This window comes from Notolepis coatsorum (assembly GCF_963971535.1).
Source record: "Notolepis coatsorum genome assembly, chromosome: 8".
In the NCBI taxonomy this organism is placed as follows: domain Eukaryota; kingdom Metazoa; phylum Chordata; class Actinopteri; order Aulopiformes; family Paralepididae; genus Notolepis; species Notolepis coatsorum.
This window is the reverse complement of record NC_140172.1, coordinates 42,588,593-42,607,517: the sequence shown is the minus strand read 5'-3', so window position 1 is coordinate 42,607,517 and position 18,925 is coordinate 42,588,593. Positions and strand designations below refer to the sequence as shown.

The 18,925-nt window shown below is 40.9% G+C and overlaps 1 protein-coding gene across 2 annotated transcripts in view; it reads right to left on the bottom strand.

Annotated features, from left to right (window-relative positions):
- LOC311233770 (lissencephaly-1 homolog B-like) overlaps positions 1-18,925 on the bottom strand; it is a 60,375-nt gene that overhangs the window by 22,567 nt on the left and 18,883 nt on the right. Inside the window, exon 2 of one of the 2 annotated variants that reach the window (XM_084320786.1) lies at positions 254-560. In XM_084320786.1, the coding sequence (XP_084176912.1) occupies positions 254-285 (32 nt within the window). In that variant the 5' untranslated portion in view covers positions 286-560. Of the gene's footprint in view, positions 1-253; positions 581-18,925 lie in introns of both variants that reach the window. The other variant, XM_084320787.1, reaches the window with a different exon arrangement.

The window sequence follows — 18,925 nt, the reverse complement described above, 5'->3', positions numbered from 1 at the left end:
CAACGTAAAATAACATCACATTTAATTATTTTCTCTGATCCGTTTATTTTGTAGTTTCGTTGTTGCCAAATTTCTCCATTGAAAACCCCAGGAGTGCTCTTTCTCCTCATTATAGTTATAGTGTGTCTCTGATGTTACCTCACTATCTGTGTGTGTGTGTGTGTGTGTGTGTGTGTGTGTGTGTGTGTGTGTGTGTGTGTGTGTGTGTGTGTGTGTGTGTGTGTGTGTGTGTGTGTGTGTGTCAAGTACTCACAGTTCGTCTCGTTGTCTCTGTGACAGCACCATGGTGTCTGTAGATGCTGTTCTCTCCCACTGGGAGAGGTGGGGCGAGGTGGTGGGGTTGGGGGACGTAGGAGGGGTGTGTCTGAGAGTCCTCTGGTCCCTCGCTTACCTCCTGCTTTCAGAGACTGGAACAGGGGTGGCAGGAAATGTGCCACACAGGAAGGTAGGTGGAGACACAGCCCAGCCGTCAGTCAATACTGTAGTATATGGACACGGCTCCACAAGAAATCACGGATGACCCAGAGGAAACTATTTCACCAATGAGATCTGCCAGTAATCTGTTGAAAGAGAGGAGAGTCTGTAAAAAAACGGATTTAAATTACTCTCACTGTGTTGTCTCAATCAGCAATTCTGGAACCCAGATTCAAAATCACATCAGATTTTGAAACATGGGCTATGCTTTGAATCTGGCCTAAAAGCTGGATTATTTTGTAGATAATTTTGCCATCCGGACACATGCAATATGAAATCAGAATATAGAATATCAAGCCTATAAATTACCTTTATTATGGCCAAGTCATACATCTATGCCTTCTATGGAGTGTTTTTTTCTAGATATACACAGAAAGAAACAATATGTACGCTGTATTTTATGGCAATAACATTGAGGTTTCTTCAATGTTGGGCTTCCTATGTCTGCGGCTGGTGTGAGCTGGGTAGTGTCGTTTTATGAAATTTCGACATCCATCGAAAGCCCTGGGTCTCCTTTTTCTTAGGACTACAACGGCGTGGGGCGGCGTGGCTCAGGGGTAGAGCGGGGCGTCCAATGATCGAAGGGTTGGTGGTTCGAATCCCGCTCAAGCCCATGTCCATCCCATTGCCGTTGTGTCCTTGGGCAAGACACTTAACCTACTTGCCTCTTATGAATGTGTATGCATGTGAATGAATGTTGGTGGTGGTCGGAGGGGCCGTAGGCGTTGATTATTCGCCATGCTTCCGTGAGTCTGCCTCAGGGCAGCTCTGGCTGCAATTGTAGCTTACCACCACCGGTATGACTGTGTATGAACGAATAATGGACTCTGTGAAGCGCTCTGAGTCAGAGCAACAGTCAGTCAGAGAAGAGCGCTATATAAATCCAATCCATTATTATTATTATTACAACGATTTCATGACGGTGTCATGTCTAAATCATCCGGTTTCCGATGCAATGCACAGAGATTTTTACAAGCTCATATTTAGCTAATATACACTTAAAATTAGGGGTGCACGATATAGATTTTTTGACCCCGATACCGATAACTTTCTGCTCCTCAAGGCCGATACCGATAACCAATATTTATTGTATTATAAACGTTTTTTTTTTAAATGTATATTCCTGTAGTTTTGACCTAACCAGATTTATCATGACATGAGCGTTACTACTATGAACAAAACAAAGCCAAGACAACAGTTGACTGATAAAGTGACCATATTTATTTTTCCAAATAAATATAATTTGAATCAGAAAATTCACAATCCGTCAACAACTTATAATACATCCAACCTAACAAGTCACCTGCAACATCACCACCGGTACGATGGTGTGTTAAAAGCCTACGACGACGCGTGAGCAGCTAAGCTGCTGTGAATCCAAAGCCAGCTACAAAGGAACCCGCAGCGTTTGTACCTATTGACGAGGCGTTTGCTAAATTAAAGAAGTTTGACAGAAATGACCCAAGGGCTCAAGCCACTAGCTTTTAAGCAGTGCTTGGTGGTGCAAATGAACCTGGCTACTACGGAGAAATACGCTTTAGCTGCTCGCGCGTCGTCGTAGGCTTTTAACACACCATCGTGGTGATGTTGCAGGTGACTTGTTAGGTTGGATGTATTATAAGTTGTTGCCCTTTTCCCTCCTCGTGGAACTTCTGCATTGCATTTGTTACAAATAGCAAGCGAACTTTTTTCCTCTGAAACTATTTCCACACTACTGACGCCATCTTTGTTTACATCCGCACTGCCTCTGAAACTTACGTGGCTACGTCACAGCCAAGAAAGGGAGCGCTGGATTTGTGTAAAACGCCCTCTTCCTAAACCACACGCTATCAGTCGTACCACTGTACTGGCAAAACGGGAGGAGCCTACAGTAAAAACAAACGCCCTTCACCCAATTCACCCACACTGCATATTTTTGTACCAAAAAATATATTATATATTATCGGAGCTATCAATAATGATATCTCGTTTATCGGGATCAAGTCAAGTCAAGTCAAGAGTTTTATTTGTCACGGCATACAAGTATACAATGAAATGCGGGTGGTCTTGCCCGCAACGATGTGCAATACAGTGGTACAACATGTAATAGAATCCAATCCAATTATGGGATGACGTCATAATTGCTGATATCGGCCTCCCTACTTAAAATCATTGGGAAACAAACGTAGTGCTGAAAATATACACTTTGACTGCCGTTTTGATACCGTTAGGGTCTTTACTCATGGCTACAACTACATTTGAAAAAGAATCACTCAATATGGACTATATTGATCTATTCAGCTGAACCGTTTTTTAACAGCTGGGTGTCACAATACTTAATCTAGTATCGGTATATCGTGCAACCCTAGTACAGTGCAGGGTTTCCGTTAGAAAAAATTGTTGCCGGTCTCCGTGACCTGCAAGATTTCAATCTACCGGACAAATGAGATTAATTCCGGTCATAGTTTATTGAGCTTTAAAACAATTGATATAGGCTATATAAAGAATGTCATCCTCAAGGCATGTAGATTTATAATATTATTACTTAAAACGAGGCTACTTTTGCGTATAGTCATTAATATATTCCAAATAAAATAAGTCCCTCGATACTCTGTGCTGCTGCTGACTTGAAATAAAATAGACCGCGTATGTGGGCAGTCGGTCCGACACTAAACAGCAGTCTGTTATAATCACATTTTTATGAGCTAACGAATTCCGTTATATTGGACATTTGTATTAATTATATCAAGCGAAGAACTGAGAAATTTTGCAGAGAGAGACGGCAACATTATCGTGGGTTTGCGTGATGTATATCTCCACCTCCCAACGACTTGGTGCTGGTCATAATGTCCGGTGAAAACAACTCCCTCCAAGCACAACTTGACCACCCGAACCGTACCAAAACAGGCCAAAATTAAATAGCCCATGCGACGAACGATTCATTACATTCGTTTCATCGTTGCTCCACCAAGCAGCCGGTCCAACAATGAAAGCTGTTATCAGCGCGAGCCGGCCGCAGTTAGTTTGCAAGAAGCATCCAGCTGCAGACCCGCAGAGCAGCTTTCCAGGTCTGGGGACCGCACTGTGCCAGCAAAGCTGGTGGGTTCTGTGGGTCTGCAGCTGCATGCCTTCCGCAAATCCAGCAGCAAGCTCTCGCTGAGCGAAGCAACGACAACAAACGCAATGATTGTTTCGTTCATCGCATAGGCCACCCAACTCCAGCCCATCCAAATACAATTCAAATAATCAAACTGTGCCCAGAGGGAACTATTTTCACCGGACACTATGACCGGAGAGATTAAATATGTCGGACTTCAACAGATTTTGCCGGTCAAATACCGGTAATTACCGGCTAACGGAAACGCTGGTACAGTGGTGACGATAACAGACAAGAGGAGGAAAATAATCATAGAACGGCAAGCAATGTGAATTAACGCCAACAGTCAGTGTGGTAGTGAGTGTAGTAACGTTATATATTTTTTTCTGTCTTTAACTTAACGTTAGCGTAACGTGAGGAAGCGGCTAATAATGGTTAGCTACCAAGCTGCTAGCACGCCGCTCTCATAGTTAACCTAGGTTCAGAGACTTCACTTGGATTAAAATATCCACATTAGCCCAGAAAGCACTGCTATCAGCTCAAATAAACGTCCCCCTACCACTCTACAGCTGGATAACAGATTTCAACCATTACTGCGCAAACCTGACCTACAATAATAGTTACAATATATAATCTAATCCAATAATCTAAATCTAATAGTCTGAAAAAAACTAAATGCTAAATATATGCAATATATAATCTAATAATCCAATAATATAAATATAATATAATATAAAAATGCTAAATGCTAAATATATGATCTGATGAAGTATACAGTATTCACATAAGGTAGTATATTGTCCTTTTAGGTTCCTAGTAGTTGGATGGCTGACTTCTCATCTCCACATCGCTCAGTAAGGATGGGAGGGCGTTCAAAAAACAGCAGGCAACAGTACTACTAGGCCAAAAATGTTAATTGTAGGCGATTCTGCTGTATGAAAGATCAACATTGATCGTATAATCTAAGCTATAAATCTAAGAAATGATCATTTCCATCATCAACTGGCTTTAATTTGTTCCATGGGCTTGTGGATCTCGACATAAACCAGAATAAAACACATTGTTTATTGTTTTGCATTAGCAAAAAAAAACATTTAAGAAATGTGCTATAGAAATCTGGTTGCCCATCCCAAGTACTTGTTGCACATCCCTAGTGGTTAATTAATGCGTGAATGAAACATTTGTATTGATGGGCCATGGATTGGAAACGTAGTATGTGTTGACAAGTAGCCTATTCTTCTAAACCAGCAAATAGCCAACTAGTTGGTTAATCATCCCCACCCTAAAATGGTTCCCTGTTTAAATGCTTTGAGAATTAGCCTACATCCTGATACACTTGTGAAGCAGTGAAGCCCCTATTTGGGCTATACTCTCACCTAATTGAAATACAAAAGTAGGAACAGATATCAAACACATTTCCTTCAGTGCTTCTGGAGCTAACTGGGCTAAACACTTCCTGAGCTTAAACACTATTGACACTTGAGGCCACAATGGCACTAAGCTGCTTAGCTGCTAGACCAGACCACCAAGAGTATGAGTGAGTGAGTGAGTGTGTGTGTGTGTGTATGTGTGGTGCATGTACAGAAGTGACAGAGACCACTAGTCTTCCATACAGCTGATGGTGCACTGCAAATAAGGGGCACAATGGCGACTAACTGGATTAAGCCTGGCTGAACTCAGAGAGGACCTTACCAAGAAGCTACCCATGTCGTGTTTATGTCTGATACCATTTCCACTGATGCCATTTCAAATAAACAAAAAGGTGCGATACATTTCTACGGTTTCTGTGATTTAGTTAGTGATTTTGATGGAACAGCCTTCAGTGGAACACACTCTCCGAACACTTCAGAGATAGGCATCTACCTGACTCAGACCAACTTCTATCTAAGCTCTTACATAACCACCAAGGCCTACACCTGCTTGAGAGTCTGAGCTTCACCGGGGGAACTGTATTTATGAGAAATATTCTTGGGGAAAACTTGGATATAAATTGAGGCTCTGGATGGAACGGTCTAGGGCTGTCTTAAATACTTCAAAGCTTCGTTCGATGGCACAAGCTTCGAACATAAAAAAAAATCGAAGTTAAAAAAAAAAGTATCGCAATATGAATCGATCTTTTTACGTTGCATCGATCATATTTGATTATTGATAATAGATCGATATATCGATCTGGATCGATGCATCGTCCCACCCCTATTATCGCCATGTGTTATTATTACTCTATATAATACTCTCATATGCTATTTTCAATTAATATCATAAACAACATAAGGAATATTAGCATACTTTTGAGTGGACTGAAGGAATGAGTCAGCGTTAATGGTTTTAAATGCTAATAATTTAATGAAACATAGAAGTGGGGTCGGGACACACACACACACTGTTTCAACTCACCACCCCCGCATCATATTGTAGTCCGTCTTCAAACTGGCACTCCTCTCGAAACCTTTTTATATTTGAATATCAACATTATCTGTCCATCCTCAGTAATCCTCAGTTTACTATAATATACTCCTGTCCTGAGTCCTGACTAGTGACTTCGTCTTTCCAAACTCACGCACGCACACACACAGGGAAGGGGAGAGTGCCCCCCCATTTCCCTTTCCCCAGTCCACACTGTGTCTGCTGTTCTCTATGGCTCTGTGCCTCTGCCTCTGATAAGGATTAGCTTGTTAGCTTACGCTAACGTTGTAGTGATTGTAATGGTACATAAACGTTAATTTCGGGCGATGTGGGCATAAAGGAATGGCGACGGTGCAAAGCATGTAGTAGATGCATTTGACCCGTTGTGAGAAGAAAAAAAACACCACTGACTTATTTCGGGTCGTGTAGGCGCACTGCTGTGTAGCGCTGCTCTGCTTTCAGAAGCACGGACTGGGCGGATATGACTCGCGGAGTTGCTACAGGGTTTTTGAAAATAAGAGTATCATATGAACCGAACGTTGCTAGCTGCCGGAGCCATAGATATTATGACTGGAGCTGCGCTTGGGGTGGAAATGAGACCCGCACAGGATTTTCTAAATAAGAGTATCGATATGAACTACACGCCAGGTGGCGGGCAGACCTCTCATTTTTACTCGCCAAACCTTAAATCTACACGCATTTGGTGCTTGGCGGGTGCTTAATTTGTTCCCTGTGATCACACATATGATCACAATACAATAAAGGATTATTGAATTATCACCTAACCCTACCCATTGAATTGACATTTTACATTGAATAAAGTCGAACCCATTCCTACGGAAGCGTATTGCTGCCACACCAGAAAAAAAAATATATATCCGTATAACTTCTTGTTTTAACATAAAAGTTTCACGTTATAACTAGGGGTGCACGATATAGATTTTTGACCCCGATACCGATAACTTTATGCTCCTCAAGGCAGATACCGATAACAGATATTTATTGTAGGGATGCCCCGATCGATCGGCCACCGATCGTTATCGGCCGATAATCAGTATAAATATGCGATCGGGGAATTCCATAATGAGTCATATTCGCCGATCGCGGAAACTGATCAAGTGGATATCTCACTCGCTTGTCTCAGACGCACAGGACCTGCAAACTGCTCCTCCTCCCTAGCCCCGCCCGTACCCGTGTAGAGTTTGTAAACACAGAGGAGGCGGACCTCCTCTGCCGAGTCTAGATAGTGCATACGACCTGAGCTAACGTTAGCTACCTAGCTATCGTTACTGTTTAAACAAAATTACCCAGTCAACTATTCACTTTTAGTAGGCATTGTCTAACGGTATTTAGCCGGCTAGCTACTGATAGCTCCGGATATCAACAAATGCCCCAGGAAGTCTAGTAGTCCATGTTGATATCTCCGTTAGCTTGCGTTAGCTGACGTTAGTTCACAGTAGGGCTGACCTTCGAAGCTTTTTTTGGCAATCGAAGCTTCGGGGCCGAGCTTCGATTTTAATTCGAAGCTTCGAAAAAAAATAAAAAAAATATAAAAAAAAAAAAAAAAATTAATATTTTTTTTTTATCTTATGTTGTGGGACTTGTACAGCACTTTCGTAAACGTTGTTGTTTTTAAATGTGCTCTATAAATAAAGTGGGTTGGATTAATTAATTAAGTAGCCCCTTTCGTGACTGACGCATCCAACAAGGTTTCACTCGGCTGTGTGATTTAATTCAAGGTGGATCGCTGTTGTCGTTTGAACAACTTCAGATTTCATGGGAACTACCAATCCCCCAAATCAAGAATGTTTAAGATGAATGAAGTAAGATTTTGATTATTTGAAATATGGCCTGTGTAGACTAAACTATGCACAGAATTATGTCAGTCTACAAGGTCCGGATTCTACATGGTCCGGCAATGTAGACCTTGTAGACTCCACTACAGACCAATTATCAGTGAATGTTCATGCATTTTTAAGAAGGGCAACTTCCACAAAAAAACAAAGAACTCACCAAAACATCTCAGTAGCACCTTATCTAAATGTTATATTTCATATATGGAGATTCATATTTATTTATGTATTGCATGCATTTCTAAATTTGATTTCCTATTTTGTTTATTCATCCCAGTATCTTTCTTTCTTATGTGTGGAATTCTACAAGGTGCGCGCACACACACGCGCACACACACACACACACACACACACACACACACACTTACATTTAGTCATTTAGCTGACGCTTTTATCCAAAGCGACTTACAAGTTCTGTACGACAAGACAGCAAGAAGGGTACAACTCTATCAGCTGAGTAACAATGTTCATCAAAGTGTTGCGTGTTACAGTGTAGGTTAGTTTATTAGGACAAGTGCATGACAGTAAGGTTAGTCACGGTTAGATTTTTTTTTTTTTTTTTTTATCATTTCAGATAATGGTTGAAGAAGTGAGTCTTTAGTGGACGGCGAAAGATTGGACGGGATTCGGCTGTCCTAACTGGGATGGGTAGTTCACACACACACACACACACACACACACACAAATCGAAGTAAAAAAAAAAATAGAATTTTTTTTTCTTTTCTTTCTTTTAACTTCGATTTTTTTTTAATGTTCGAAGCTTGTGCCATCGAATCGAACGTTCGAAGCTTCGAAGCATTTAAGACAGCCCTAGTTCACAGTTCAAAACGAAATGTCCGATTGAACTAAATAGTTGTCTTAACGTCATCTAGCCGGCTAGCAGTAGCTACAGATAGCTCCTGATATCAATGTCTTATAACATTGATTTAATGCGTATTCGAGCTGAGGGCTTGCTGAATGTGACAGTAGTAACGTTATACCAATAGGGCCCAGCTGCAGCGCCGGAGAATCCTTTTTGGAGCTGGAGGCTACTAGAGTATACACTACACAGACAGTGGCGCGGTTTGCAGATAGCGAGCATTTTGACTTGTTGCGTGGTGGCGATGTCTCGCAGATAATACAAGTACAAGTCTAATTATATAATATATATATTTTATATAAAAAAAAAAATTATAAAATACTTTTTAATTTCTTTTTAATCAAAAACGATCGGTATCGGATCGGTATCGGCCGATATGGGTCACGACGATTGGTGATCGGTGGCAAAAAACGTGATCGGGGCATCCCTAATTTATTGTATTATACAATAATAAAAAAAAAAGTATATTCCTGTAGTTTTGACGTAACCAGATTTATCATGACATGAGCGTTACTACTATGAACAAAACAAAGCCAAGACAACAGTTGACTGATAAAGTGACCATATTTATTTTTGAATCAGAAAATTCACAATCCGTCAATAACTTATAATACATCCAACCTAACAAGTCACCTGCAACATCACCACCGCTACAATGGTGTGTTAAAAGCCTACGACGACGCGCGACGCTGCTGTGAATCCAAAGCCAGCCACAAAGGAACCCGCAGCGTTTGTACCTATTGACGAGGCGTTTGCTAAATTAAAGAAGTTTGACAGAAATGACCCAAGGGCTCAAGGTATCGGTTTCGGCCAAGAATTTCCCATTCGGTGCATCCCTACTTATTAGTAGGGATGCACGATAATTACCGGATAAATAACGATAACGTTATTGATAGCTCCGATAATATATAATAAATTTTTTGGTTAAAAGAAATCCGGTGTGGGTGGATTTGGATGAAGGGCGCTTGTTTTTATTATAGCCTCCTCCCGTTTTGCCAGTACTGTGGTAAAACTGATAGCGTGTGGTTTAGGAACAGGGAGTTTTTCACAAATCCAGCGCTCCCTTTCTTGGCTGTGACGTAGTCACGTTACATTAGGAGGCAGACAGTCGATCTGCCAATTACGTCCCACCGCTTGCACCCACCTCTTCTTCTTACCACCAATCAGAAGCTCTCGTTCGTTTATTTACCTCCGGATTGTCAGCCATTACTCTACTCGGAGCTAACGTTATCTCCCCGCCAGCCACATTGACAAGTACCAGCGCTTATACATTACTGGCAAATGTCTTGTTGCACTTGTGGCAACGAGCGTTGTCAGCATCGACTTTAGTAAAATAGACCCAGACTTTTGAGCGTTTCGTTCTGTCCGCCATTATGAGAGCAGAGCTGTCTGTACCAGGGTTTCCGTTAGAAAAAATTGTTGCCGGTCTCCGTGACCTGCAAGATTTCAATCTACCGGACAAATGAGATTAATTCCGGTCATAGTTTATTGAGCTTTAAAACAATTGATATAGGCTATATAAAGAATGTCATCCTCAAGGCATGTAGATTTATAATATTATTACTTAAAACGAGGCTACTTTTGCGTATAGTCATTAATATATTCCAAATAAAATAAGTCCCTCGATACTCCGTGCTGCTGCTGACTTGAAATAAAATAGACCGCGTATGTGGGCAGTCGGTCCGACACTAAACAGCAGTCTGTTATAATCACATTTTTATGAGCTAACGAATTCCGTTATATTGGACATTTGTATTAATTATATCAAGCGAAGAACTGAGAAATTTTGCAGAGAGAGGCGGCAACATTATCGTGGGTTTGCGTGATGTATATCTCTCCACCTCCCAACGACTTGGTGCTGGTCATAATGTCCGGTGAAAACAACTCCCTCCAAGCACAACTTGACCACCCGAACCGTACCAAAACAGGCCAAAATTAAATAGCCCATGCGACGAACGATTCATTACATTCGTTTCATCGTTGCTCCACCAAGCAGCCGGTCCAACAATGAAAGCTGTTATCAGCGCGAGCCGGCCGCAGTTAGTTTGCAAGAAGCATCCAGCTGCAGACCCGCAGAGCAGCTTTCCAGGTCTGGGGACCGCACTGTGCCAGCAAAGCTGGTGGGTTCTGTGGGTCTGCAGCTGCATGCCTTCCGCAAATCCAGCAGCAAGCTCTCGCTGAGCGAAGCAACGACAACAAACTCAATGATTGTTTCGTTCATCGCATAGGCCACCCAACTCCAGCCCATCCAAATACAATTCAAATAATCAAACTGTGCCCAGAGGGAACTATTTTCACCGGACACTATGACCGGAGAGATTAAATATGTCGGACTTCAACAGATTTTGCCAGTCAAATACCGGTAATTACCGGCTAACGGAAACGCTGGTCTGTACTCGGCAGCACCGGTGTGTGAGTGAGTGTGTGTGTGTGTGGGAGGGGAAGAGAGGAGAGAGCACAGCACAGCCCGCTCCCCGCGCAGGCAGAGACACCTAGGCAGGAGAGATATAGACAACGGCCAACAAGATTAGTTTGCGACGTTTAAATTCCTCAAAAAAAAAACTCCATAATTTCTCGAGTACCGATAGCAGTACCGATGACGTCGGAGCTTATAAATACTAAAAAAAAAAAAAAATTTGATAAAAAAAATATATATATATATATATATATTTTTAAAAAAATATTATAATACAATAAATATCGGTTATCGGTATCGGTTATCGGCTTGAGGAGCATAAAGTTATCGGTATCGGTGTAAAAAAATCAATATCGTGCATCCCTACTTATTAGGTTGGATGTATTATAAGTTGTTGCCCTTTTCCCTCCTCGTGGAACTTCTGCATTGCATTTGTTACAAATAGCAAGCGAACTTTTTTCCCCACACTACTGACGCCATCTTTGTTTACATCCGCGCTGCTTCAGAAACTTACGTGGCTACGTCACAGCCAAGAAAGGGAGCGCTGGATTTGTGTAAAACGCCCTCTTCCTAAACCACACGCTATCAGTCGTACCACAGTACTGGCAAAACGGGAGGAGCCTACAGTAAAAACAAACGCCCTTCATCCCAATTCACCCACACCGCATTTTTATTAACCAAAAAATTTATTATATTATCGGAGCTATCAATAACGTTATCGGGTTTATCGGGATGATGTCATAATTGCTGATATCGGCCCGATAATTATCAGCCCGATAATTATCATGCATCCCTAGTTATAACGTGATAACTTCTTGTTTTAACATAAAACGTTTCACGTTATAACGTGATAACTTCTTGTTTTAAAGGGGAACTATTTTACTATTTCTTTCACTATTTGGGCACTTTTACACAATTCCTGTGAGTCTATGGAACACCTCTGTAATATATATATTTTTTTTATTCATTGTTTTGTATTTCTAATCAAGTCCTCAAAAACAGCATTTTTCTACCTCAAGATCTCGAGCTGTTTTGAGCCTGGGCTCCTAAACCACTGTGTGTGGCCGTGTTCGCCTGAACATTAACATGCAGCGGTGTCTTTATGACATCACATATAGGCACATTTTCAAATGACTCAGTTCAGTGAGGGTGAATATTGTGAGAGGAGAATTGGAAGAATGCGCCAATATGAGAATTTTGAGACATAGATCATATTAATATAAGTTCACATAGCTAGGAAACAATGCTAAACACTCAAAAAGGCCATTTATAAGATAGTTCCCCTTTAACATAAAACTTTTCACGTTATAACGTGATCACTTCTTGTTTGAATAAGGAAACGATGTGCGCCGTCTGCGAGACCGGAACATTTAGGAATTATGGCTTGTGTACATGATTTGATTAAATTCTACTTCATGCTTGGGTTGAGACTAGGGATGGGTACCAAATTCGGTTCTTTTGAGGTACCGAACCGAAACACGTCGGTACTACCGAGTAGGGGTGGACGGTATAAACGGTATAAACGGTATGAATTTGCTCTACGGTATGGATTTTGAGTATACCGTGTAACCGGTAGTGCAGCTCTAAAATAGCAATGACGTCATGTAACCACAGCGCGACTATTTCACTGGCATTTGCCCCTAAAAATAGATAGAATTAGTCATAGATAATAGATATGTGCGAACTGGAAAAAGTTATTTAGGAGGCTTCGCGCAGTGGGCGTGCCAGCCCCTACCGCACGCATGTAAACACGGGTCTAGTAGTCTAGTGGGACGGGACACGGGAGCTGTCGGCGTCTCCCTGAGCTAACGTTAGCTTAGCTACCGTTACAAAATGACCCAGTCAACTATTCACTTTTAGTTTAATACATGATGGGGCATTGTCTAACCGAACGGTATCTAGTCGGCCAGCTACCGATAGCTCCTGACATCAACAAACGCTCCACAAAGTCTAGTACTAGAGACGTGTATGCTACCTGTTAGCTCACGTTAACACAAGTTAGTTCACCGTTCAAAACGAAATGTCCCATTGAACTAAATAATTCACTGAGGCGTTGTATTAACGTTATATATGCAGTAGCTACAGATAGCTCATGATATCAATGTCTTATAACACTGATTCGATGCGTATTCGAGCTGAGGGCTTGCTAACGTTATAATACCAATACAATAGGGTCCAGGTGCAGCGCCGGAGAATCCTGGCCGTAGCTCTGCTCGAGGCTACTCGAGTATAGGTCCAGGTGCAGCTCCGGAGAATTCTGGCCGTAGCTGGAGGCTACTAGAGTACACACAGACAGTGGAGCTTGTTGCGTGGTGGCGATGTCTCGCAGATAATACCAGTACAAGTCTAATTATATAATATATATATTTTATAAAAAAAATATATATATATATAAAATAAAAAAAAATAAAATTATCAAAAACGATGATACCGTGATATATACCGTTACCGTCTATGCTTCAAATTATACCGTGATATAAATTTTAGACCATACCGTCCACCCCTACTACCGAGTATCGATTCAAGTGAAATACAGAGAGAGATTTTTTTTTTTTTCTTTTACCTTTTTATTTTCATGTCAACGTTCACACGCACAATATATGCTTACCTAGGATTTGACTTGATTCAACAACAAAGCAGTTGGAGCAATGGCAAGCCGAAAACGGTCGAAATTGTAGTTATTTGAAGTTTGGATTTTTTTTTTACGACTGAGGTAGGTAAATAAATATTTTTTTGACTAAAGTACAGAAAAAAGGTACCGTTGGGTACCGGTATCGATTCACAGGTACCGGTACTGTATCGGTTCGGTACCGTATCGGTTCAAATGTGAAAGGTACCCAACCCTAGTTGAGACATGGCGAGATTATGCTATTATTGAGCACGGTGGTCGGTGGATGATATTGTGATGAGTATGCGTACACTAGAAGGGTGTTAAAATGCATGGGGCTGTACAGAAGGAAGAATGAATCTGGCTCTGGGATAGAAATGTCTGACGCACATTATATATATTGTAGCGTTCCGTCATACCCTTATTGTTAGGAAGAATGATGAGGGGTTTATGCTTCTTTGGGGTTGTTTAATTCCAGTGATATCATTACATACAGGTCAATACTTCGCTTGTGATGTACACACAGCTACCTGCTTCCATGTATATTCCACGACAACCACATAACTTCCGGTGCCACCTCCTATCTCTCCCGGGGGGAAACACACCCCCAGCTAACAGTGACACACAAAACCCCAGAACATTACACTATTCTCTGCTTCGAAGTGGTTATGCTTTGGCCCTCTTTCGAAGTGGGTTATGCTTAGAGTTTGGAATCAGGGCTGGTGGTCCATAAATATGTATTCTAGGAGAATATATGTAATGTGTGAACAATCGTGTGTGTACAAGGCGGACATTTCTATCCCAGAGCCCGTCGGAGCTAAACCAATCAGAGCTGTACGCGGGCTAGCCAATCAGAGAGCGTCTTCGCAAACTACGGCTACGAAAAATAAATCATGCAGATGGCGCACATCGTTTCCTTATTCAAACATGATTTTCACGTTATAACGTGAAGCGTTTTATGTTAAAACAAGAAGTTATCACGTTATAACGAGAAACTTTTATGTTAAAACATGAAGTTATCACGTTATAACGTGATACGGATATTTTCTGTTTCTGGTGTGGCAGCAATACGCTTCCGTACATTCCAGATGTCAATGCAAAAATCTAGAGGCTAGAATGTGCACGCGCAGTCGCGCACACACACATATTGTGCTGATTCACTCTCAGTGTTGGTCGATGTGCTCCATATTCAGATCGACCTATTGTTGTTACCCTGTGAGATTGTCAATAGCCGATATTGCCCCCCCCCCCTCCTGTGGATTAGGTTGATGAGTCTAGGCTATTGGTCAAATTGTGCAAAAACGACACGATTTCTCCTGTGGATTGTGTTGACTAATCTGTTTGTCAGATCGTTGCATTGTCTTTCTTTTTTGTATTATGTTTTTGGTAGATTTTTATTGTTTTTACTACTGGGGCGGGCAGTCCGGTAGAGAGAGAGAGTAGGGATGTACCGATATGAAAATTTGCCACCGATACCGATACCGATTGTTCAACTAACACAATCGGCCGATACCGATATTTGTGGGGGGGGGGGGCGATTTTTTTTTTTTATGAAACTACTGTATATTTGTATGTCTCTAAATGTTTTGATGAATTGAAAATAGAGGACCCGGCCTTATGTAAAAAAGCCGAAAGTCTTTTTCTGGTCTTCATCCTCCAGTCCACTGAGCTGTACTGTATTGTACCCACTCTGCAATCTGTCAATAAAGCTTTCAATCAATCAATCAGACAAATGCATAGAAAAGCCCTTATTATAACAAAAAATTATATTATTGTTTATGAAAATGTTTTAGCCCTATGCTTGACTATTATTTTAGCCATGGCAACAAATAAAATAATAATAATAAAATGAATAAATAAAATATTAAATAAATAGGCTACACGTCTCTCTTTTTGTGTTACAAATTGTGCTCACCGATATGAACATAGGCCTCTTTACTTACTTAAAAAAAGGAAACATCAAGAAATATGTTTATGGTATTAATTCCACCATGCCATGGCATGTAGCACTATCTCTCTCCCAGTATGGTCTGCCAGGCTGCAGCTGGATACTATTGTCTCAACCAGAGCTCTCAACCAAAGCAATGCAACAGAACAATTTTGATTGACAGTCGATTCTGCCAATTACGTCACACCGCTTGCATCCGCCTCTGCTGTTACCACCAATCGGCAAGCGCGTATTCGTTTTTTACTTCCTGGATGTCCACCATTGATTTTCACGAGATCAACAACAAAGCTAATAACGTTAGCTCCCCGCCGGCCACGAGTGGACTACCAGCGCTCCACAGGAGTACTAAACGAGGCATAATGATTTTACTGCAACGAATGTTATAATAAAAGCCCTTCGTTCTATACACTTATCTGATTGAAAACTTTATTAACAGACCGCAGAATGGGCACAACTCAGTACGCTCTGAGCAAAGGAAGGAACTGAGATATGAATTGAGTAATGCTTGCCTTGCTATGGTCCGGTAAATACGCTGATGTTATTGAACGTGTAACCAGGGCACGAAATTAACTTTTTGACTCAGATGGGAAGAATCTACCCGCCAAGCATATTTCTTACCTGCCAACTTTTTTTTGATTAACACTTTAACTGCCGAAAACGCCGGAACTCGTCATTCCCCGCCATGCTCAAGTTGCAGAGGACGCCGTAACTCGTCTTTGATATCAATATTTCAAAAATCTGTGATCGAAATCATATTTCCCCTCCGCAGCCTTGACACACAGTGCTGATCTCCTCTCAACCCTCTAGCGGTTCAAGAGCGCCATCTGGTGGCCGATCGGCAGATCGAAACCGGATGTCAACCTTTGAACCGGCAGGACTCACTCCATATGGGGTCCGGGCACTCGCTAATGTTAGAGAGACTCTGTCTTCACACAGTGAACATTGATCGGTGGAAATAACTCGAAAAAACAACATGATTTGGACGTATATACTATTATACAACCTGGAAATAGATCGGGCATTTCAACATCCCATAATTGAAAACTGTCTACTCCATGCTGATCGCCCAACGGCCCAGGAGACTGGGGTGAGTTTTAGCGTGTAGTATTACCATGTTTGATATAAACTGCTATGATGAACAATACATATGACCCACATTAGATGAATGGTATAACGTTGCCCACGGAATTATAAACGCCCCCTCGCCCATCCGGTCAACATCAGATGACGTGTAGTAAATTCTAGACGTACGTCCAGTTGACATTTTTTATCTCGCACAGATTCCTACCAAACTGTATTTGATCATCAATATAATGCATTTGGGGCTATAAATCACGTTCTGGAGAAAGCTGCAGAAAGAGATGAAAACATACTTATACTTTAGACCATATTTTAGTATGAATATGTGAATGAAAAAGTTTAACGTTGCTACACCATGAACAATACATATAGGACATTGAATGGGCCCTAATAATGGCAATCTAGCAATAGAATTTAAAAAGTTATAGCCCTGCAAAGAAGGGGAACTTCTCCATGTTAAATAGAGATGGCAAGGGATGGTATATCATGAATTTAACCATGGCAATAAAAGTGTTAAAAAAATTATAATTAGGATAATAATGGTAGGAACAAGTTATAATGGATGGATTATCCAATGGGGGGTCCGGGAGGGGGGGGTACGAGCTAGAGCATATGTGTGTAGGGTACTAGATAACAGGTATTAGGGGTATATCCTGTATAAGACATTTAACTAAATGGTGATTTCATTGGATATGCACTGTTAATTAATGCTTGTATATCTTATCGTGTGTTGTCATGTTTGTTTATATGTTTGTTTAAAAAAAATTAAATAAAAAATACAATTTTATTTTTATTATTATTATTTTATATAATTTATTTTTTTAATAAAATATATATATTATATAATCATACTTGTAGTTGTATTGTCTGCGAGACATCGCCACCTCGCTGTCTGCAAACAGCTCCACTGTCTGTGTTAGGGATGCCCCGATCACGTTTTTTGCTACCGATACCGATCACCGATCGTCGTGAGCCATATCGGCCGATACCGATCGTTTTTGATTAAAAAGAAATTAAAAATTATTTTATATAAAAAGTTTTTTTTTCTTTTTAATAAAATATATATATTATATAATTAGACTTGTACTTGTATTATCTGCGAGACATCGCCACCACGCAACAAGTCAAAATGCTCGCTATCTGCAAACAGCTCCACTGTCTGTGTGTACTCTAGTAGCCTCCAGCTCGAAAAAAAGATTCTCCGGCGCTGCAGCGGGACCCTATTGGTAACGTTATGCTTTGGTCATTTCACATTCAGCAAGCCCTCAGCTCGAATACGCATTAAATCAATGTTATAAGACATTGATATCAAGAGCTATCTGTAGCTACTGCTAGCCGGCTAGATGACGTTAAGACAGAACTTTAGTTCAATGGGACATTTCGTTTTGAACAGTAAACTAGCGTCAGCTAACGCAAGCTACCGGAGGTATGAACATGGACTAGGGGTGGACGGTATAAACGGTATACGGTATAAACGGTATTAATTTGCTCTACGGTATGGATTTTGACTATACCGTTTAACCGGTAGAGCAGCTCTAAAATAGTAATGACGTCATGTAACCACAGCGCGACTATTTCAATCGCATTTGCCCCTAAAAATAGATAGAATTAGTCATAGATAATAGATATGTGCAAACTGGAAAAAGTTATTTAGGAGGCTTCGCGCAGTGGGCGTGTCAACACGCAATTGTCATTTCATAATAAACACATATCACCGCGGTGCACAGCAAGTTTCAATTTCAGTTCCTGGCATTTTTAACCAGTGGAGAAAGGTAAGATATTTCCCTATTTCCCTATCGTTTTTCTTATATGAATTATTCTACGTTAATAAAACATACCTGGTGATTAGGGATGGGTACCTTTCACATTTGAACCGATACCGGTACCGGTACCGGTACCTGTGAATCGATACCGGTACCCAACGGTACCTTTTTTCGGTACTTTAAAAAAAAAAATTAAAAAAAAATTAAAAATTACTTTTTTTTTTCTTTTTTTTTCTTTTCATGTCAACGTTCACACGCACAATATATGCTTACCTAGGATTTGACTTGATTCAACAACAAAGCAGTCGGAGCAATGACAAGCCGAAAACTGTCGAAATTTAATTTACCTACCTCAGTCGTAAAAAAAAATCCAAACTTCAAATAACTACAATTTCGACAGTTTTCGGCTTGTCATTGCTCCGACTGCTTTGTTGTTGAATCAAGT